General features: G+C 57.6%; 2 protein-coding genes across 3 annotated transcripts in view; both read left to right on the top strand.

Moving 5' to 3' along the window:
- The first annotated feature begins 616 nt into the window (after positions 1 to 616).
- LOC102374334 (tyrosine-protein phosphatase non-receptor type substrate 1-like) lies at positions 617 to 3,374 on the top strand. Of its 2 annotated transcripts, none has more exons than XM_006030515.2 (4): positions 617 to 739; positions 1,689 to 2,009; positions 2,475 to 2,601; positions 3,067 to 3,374. In XM_006030515.2, the coding sequence occupies exons 1-4, from the start codon at positions 667 to 669 to the stop codon at positions 3,083 to 3,085; spliced, it is 540 nt and encodes a 179-aa protein (XP_006030577.1). In that variant the 5' UTR covers positions 617 to 666; the 3' UTR covers positions 3,086 to 3,374. The 2 variants fall into 2 exon arrangements, with proteins under 2 accessions (XP_006030577.1, XP_025067996.1); XM_025212211.1 differs by lacking the exon at positions 617 to 739 and adding an exon at positions 980 to 986.
- Positions 3,375 to 4,300: 926 nt separating this feature from the next.
- NSFL1C (NSFL1 cofactor) overlaps positions 4,301 to 5,225 on the top strand; it is a 13,515-nt gene continuing 12,590 nt past the window's right edge. Inside the window, exon 1 of the mRNA XM_025212188.1 lies at positions 4,301 to 4,375. Within this exon, the coding sequence (XP_025067973.1) occupies positions 4,301 to 4,375 (75 nt within the window). The remainder of the gene's footprint in view (positions 4,376 to 5,225) is intronic.

The raw sequence follows: 5,225 nt of genomic DNA, 5'->3' as shown, positions 1-5,225 counted from the left end.
CACCCCCAAAGTGGCGCCACACCAGCGGGTGCCCCCCCTAGACGTTAGTTTGCGCTGGGGCCAGCCGGGGCTGCAGGAGACCCACAGAGCAAGGGGCCAAAGCCCGGCTGGAGAACAGCCCCGGCTCTGGGTGGGTCTGCGTCTCTGGCAGCGTCCTGGGCAGCACGGGCCGTGTCTGGGCCTGGCCGGCACTGGGATATCCCGGCTACAGGCAGGTGTCAGGTGTGGCGGTAAAGAAGCATCAGTGCGGGGGCAAAGCTGTGGGCTCTTCCACCCGGGGTGTTCGCTTTGGGCGTGGGACAATACCCCGTGTGCTTCTCATCTCCGTTTCCTTGGACAAACCTGGACTCTGGGTGGGAGGCAGGTACTTCGCTGGCCAACATCCCCCTGGGCTCTTGCTGCTTGGTCGTCTGTGGGCCCTGCCATGGGAGACCACAGTCACCGCGCTGGGAGAGGGGAGGGCTGAGGCTCCTTGCCCAACCCCGTGCTGAGCCCGTGTCCACGGGGCCCCGGCGCTGCCTCCATGGGGCCGGCTGCTCCACTGCTCGCTGCAACCCACTTCCTTCTGCATTTCGGAAAACCCTTCCGACTGGGAACCTCTGCGTTCCTGCCCTCGGGGAGAGGACCTAGGCTGGAGCAAGGAAGGGTCCCCACTCCGCCGTCACCATGGCCACGTTGGCCCCTGGAGCTGGCCGGTGTCTGCCAGCCCTCGTGGTGCTGCTTCTTGTGGACGTCCTAGGTGAGTATGAAACAGAGATGCTGCCCAAACGGGCACGGACTGAGCAGCTTTAGCTGGTCTGATCCTTGCCCCTCTTCTTTCGCTGTTCCCTAGAGTCACCATGACAGTCGTCAGCGCTGCCTGTCCCATTCTTAACCGTCCCTCCTAAACCCTGCTTCATTTGGCTGGGGTTTAACCCAGCTCCTAACCCACCCACCTGCAGTTTGAAGAGGCCTTTCCGCTTTGACATGGATGGACAGGACCATGGGTTAGTCCCCAAGCCCAGGGGGTCCTGCTCGCGGCTGGTCTCCAGGCACTACCACCATGCAGCACTTTGGCTGATGCTCCTCGTAGTGAGGATAATAAGTAGCATGCATCAATATTGCCGTTCATCTGTCATTGAGCCGCGCATGACTTTATTGTTTCAGCCCTGTCTTTAGTGTCTGCGGCAAGCCCCAAGCACCCCAAGCACACCAGCCCCCAGCACCCCAGAGCTAACCAGGTCCTAGGTTACTCCACCTTTTTCTTGTCCTCTTTGCTTCCTGTCTCGTAATCCAGCCCGGGGCAAGACTTCCCCTCTCCGACCACAGGCACTCCCGTAAACAGCATGACGTTAGGGCAGGGCCCCCCCCGGGCTGGGCACGGCCCTGCTGCATCAGGATGGTGATCAAGTGCCAGTGTCCAGGGGGGAGTAAGGGCCTGAGCTGACCCCAGAAGGTGATCCCGACACGGCTCCCAGGCGGTCAGCACTTGAGGCCCCAGCGGCCTTTCCCCTCCCCGTCCAGCCCTTTAAAGAGCACTAGCTGCCTGCCATTCCCTCTGAGGGGTAACCCCAGCCTGTGCAGAGCTCCCAGCCCCAGCGGGATGTGACGGCCAGTCATTGCTGCATATTGACTCCCAAGTCTTGCAGAAAGTGCCACCTTCCCTCTCCGTCTCCTCACCCCATCCCGTCCCGTCCTCTGCGTCCTAGGCACCGGGGGCCAGAACTCGGCATCGGTGTCGGTGGGGAAGACGCTCGTGCTGAATTGCATCGTGCCTGCGGATGCACCAGCAGGGCCAGTGGAGTGGTTCAAGGGCAAGGGCAAGGACCGCCAGCCCATCTCCGAAGAGACACAGTCGTTGCCCCGGGTCACAAGGGTTGCAGCCAGCTCTCCCAGAGACTACTCCATCCGCATCAGTGACATCCGCCCCGAGGACGCCGGCACCTATTACTGCGTGAAGTTCAGTAGAGGACCGTACAGTGAACTGACGGAGTTCCTCTCTGGACCATACACGGTGGTGTCTGTGCGTGGTGAGTGCATCCCCAGACGCGCACCGGGCAGCTGGGATGCAGCGGGCAGGGATCGTGAGGACAGGGACACCTCTCTGGAGGGAGCTGCAGATCCCAGGGGGTTTTCTGTCCCAGCCCTAGATATGCTCACAGAGAGATTGCCCTAAACTCAGCAGAGCAGCCGCAGTGGCGGTGAGAAGGGGTCAGATCTCTTCTGGTGCCTGTGCTAGCACAGGGGCAGGGCAGGCAGCCTTATGTCCACTCCTCCTCCTCTGTGCAAAACTCCTGGTCTGGCTGCACCAGACCCTGCTGGTGCCCGATGGGCCCATCTCAGCGCCCCACGTGGGCTGCCCCAAATCCTAGCACAGCCGCCTGCGAGCTCGGGGGGAGGGCTAGGAGCCACGTGTCCTCCGGCCTGGGTTGGGGGTGGCAGTGGGGACCCTTCCCACGGGGCTCTGGTGTGTCTGCTGACCCCATGCATTTCAGCTGCAGATCCAGCCTCTGTTTCGGGGCTGTGGCTCTTGCCCGGCCCCATGTTCTGGCTCGGGGCTGCCCTGGAGAAGGTGCTGATGGCTGTCCTGCTCTTCTTGCTCTTCTTCTTCTTGCTGAGAAGGTAATGAGGTCTCTCTTCCGGGGACCAGGAGCAGGTGGCAGGGATAGAGCCCTGCAGAGAGGCTGGCGTGGGGGGCTGGAGGTCTCTGGGGTCACTGCTTGCTGGGCTGCCTTGCTCCTCCTCCTCTTCCTCCCCTGGGAAGGCCTGGGCAGTGTGAGGTGCCAGTGACCCAGGAGCAGGAGGCATCGAGCGTGCCCTGGGGCAGGGCCGGCTCTGCCTCCACCCCACGCACCCGGAGCTGTGGGGACTCCTCTTCTGCCCCCCACGTGCAGTCGGGACCATGCAGCAGGCTGTGTCCTGGGGTCCACAGCTCTGCAGCAGGGACCTCCACCCCTCCTGAGGGGTTGCAGAAGCGGCAACCTCTGGGGTGCACCTCTGGGGACTGGGTCCCCCACACCCTGCGCTGAGGCTTGGAGACTGGAGCTTACTCACGACGCCTTGTCCCCTGCCTTGTCCTCTGCACAGGCGCACAGACAACAGCTAAGGGACCCTCCTCCTCCATCTCTTCGGCTGCCTCGTGCTCTAGCCCTGTTGTTCCTGCAGCACCTGCCCTGAGCTGGTAGCTGAGCGGCCTGGGGGTAGGTGCCGTGCTGGACCCAGGGGGTGGCTGGTGCTCTGGGATGCCAGGGCGACGGGAGCAGGGAGCACAGCCCCTCCGCCCTGCCCCACGGCACTGTTTCTGCTGCTTTGGACCCTGGCGAGCTCCAGCCAGGAGCACCAGGAGACGCTTGTGCAATGATTCCTTGTTGAAAATAAACCATTTGCACTCCTTCTAGACGGGCAGAGCCTCATCCGTGTCCCTTGGCAAAGACGAAGGCAGCATCTGGGCGGTGAGGCACACTGTCCTCCCAGCACAGCCTGGTGCGGGCGGATCTGTGCCAGCCCAAACCAGCTGGGCACAGCCTGGGCTTGTGAGACGAATCTCAGGGTTTACCAATCCCGTTTCCTGCAGCTGCGACCCGAGCTCCCGCTGAGCGTGGAGGTTGCACGGGAGCAGCTGGTGCACGGGCCAGACCGCTCTCATTACCCTGCACATGTGTCGTGGGAAGCACCCCGTGCTCGGGGCAGGCTGATGCCCTGTCTGGGAAAGGTCTGCGCGTCCAGAGCAAACTGGAAGTGTCTTGCACACGTCAAATACCACATCTACGGTGGTGACAGGGGAAATACCCTGACCGAGGTAATGCAATTTAAATGGCCCTTTGTAGTGGAGGGTGCACCCGTGTCTGCTTGCGGACAGGACTCCCTACGACGGCCTCATCGTTAGCTTCCCACTTCGACTTCCGGGGGGAGGATCTTGGCTACACACCACCTTCATGGAAACGGGAGACGACTCCCTCGCTTCCTCCTGCAGCCGTACAGCTGGGGGCAAGCGAAACTTGGGGGCCTCCGAACCCCAAGTCTCTGGACTTGGGCCTGCACGTAGGATGCCCGCCAAGGGATCTGGAAGTATCTGAACCCCAGGCAGGGGTGGAGGATGCTTGTCGCCAGCAGGGCCACATGTGCGGTGTCACCAGCGCTCATGATTTTTGGCATTGTCCTTAAAGTCTGTGCTTCAGGAATGTGAAAAGCAGAGCTCTTTCTTTTACATAAATGCATCTACATATATGCAGGTACTCCTCACTTAATGTCATCCTGGTTAACGTTGTTTCGTTATTACGTTGCTGATCTATTAGAGAACACGCTCGTTTAAAGTCGTGCAATGCTTGGTGATAACGCTGTTTGGTCGCCGCCTGCTAGTACGTACCGCTACTCCTCGCTGAACGTCGTCGTTACGGTCTTGAAAAGCCGACTTTCAGCGAAACGACGTTAAGCGACTCCAGTTACACCACAGTAGTTACCTACTAGCAGGCAGCGGCCAAACAGCGTTATCACCCAACATTGCGCAGCTTTAAATGAGTGCGCTCTCGAATAGATCGGCGACACGATAACGAAACAACGTTAACTGGGACAGCGTGAAGCGAGGAGTGCCTGTGACTACTGCGACGTAATTGGGTTCGCTTAACAGCTCGTCTCCCTTAAAGTCGCATTTTTCACGAACGTAGCTACGACGTTAAGTGAGGAGTAGCTGTATATAGATGGAGAGATAGACATAGATATAGATAGGTATAGATATATAGATAGATATAGGTAGATATCTAGATACAGATATGGATAGATATAGATATTGATATACATATATATAGATAGATAGATATGTATATTGATAGATATTGGTAGATATAGGTAGATAGATCTAGATCTAGATCTGGATATAGATAGATATCTATATTGAGAGATAGATGGATAGATAGATATTGATATAGATATATATACATAGATATATACATAGATATAGATATAGGTAGATAGATCTAGATATGGATCGATATAGATAGATATTGATATAGATATATATACATAGATATAGACAGATATAGATAGATCTAGATAGATATCTATATTGCTAGGTAGAGCTAGGTAGATAGATATAGATCTAGATCTGGATAGATCTAGATAGAGAGAGATATAGATAGATATAGAGCGATCTGGATAGATATCTGCATGGCTAGGTGGATCGCTCTTGATGGAGAAGTACATAGACACATCTGGCCAGACGCGCAGGCCGCCGCCTTGGGGCGCTGCCC

The sequence above is a fragment of the Alligator sinensis genome, unplaced genomic scaffold (genome assembly GCF_000455745.1).
Source record: "Alligator sinensis unplaced genomic scaffold, ASM45574v1 scaffold1032_1, whole genome shotgun sequence".
NCBI classification, from domain to species: domain Eukaryota; kingdom Metazoa; phylum Chordata; order Crocodylia; family Alligatoridae; genus Alligator; species Alligator sinensis.
Note: the sequence above shows the minus strand (reverse complement) of the source record. Positions and strands in the feature narration are given on the sequence as shown.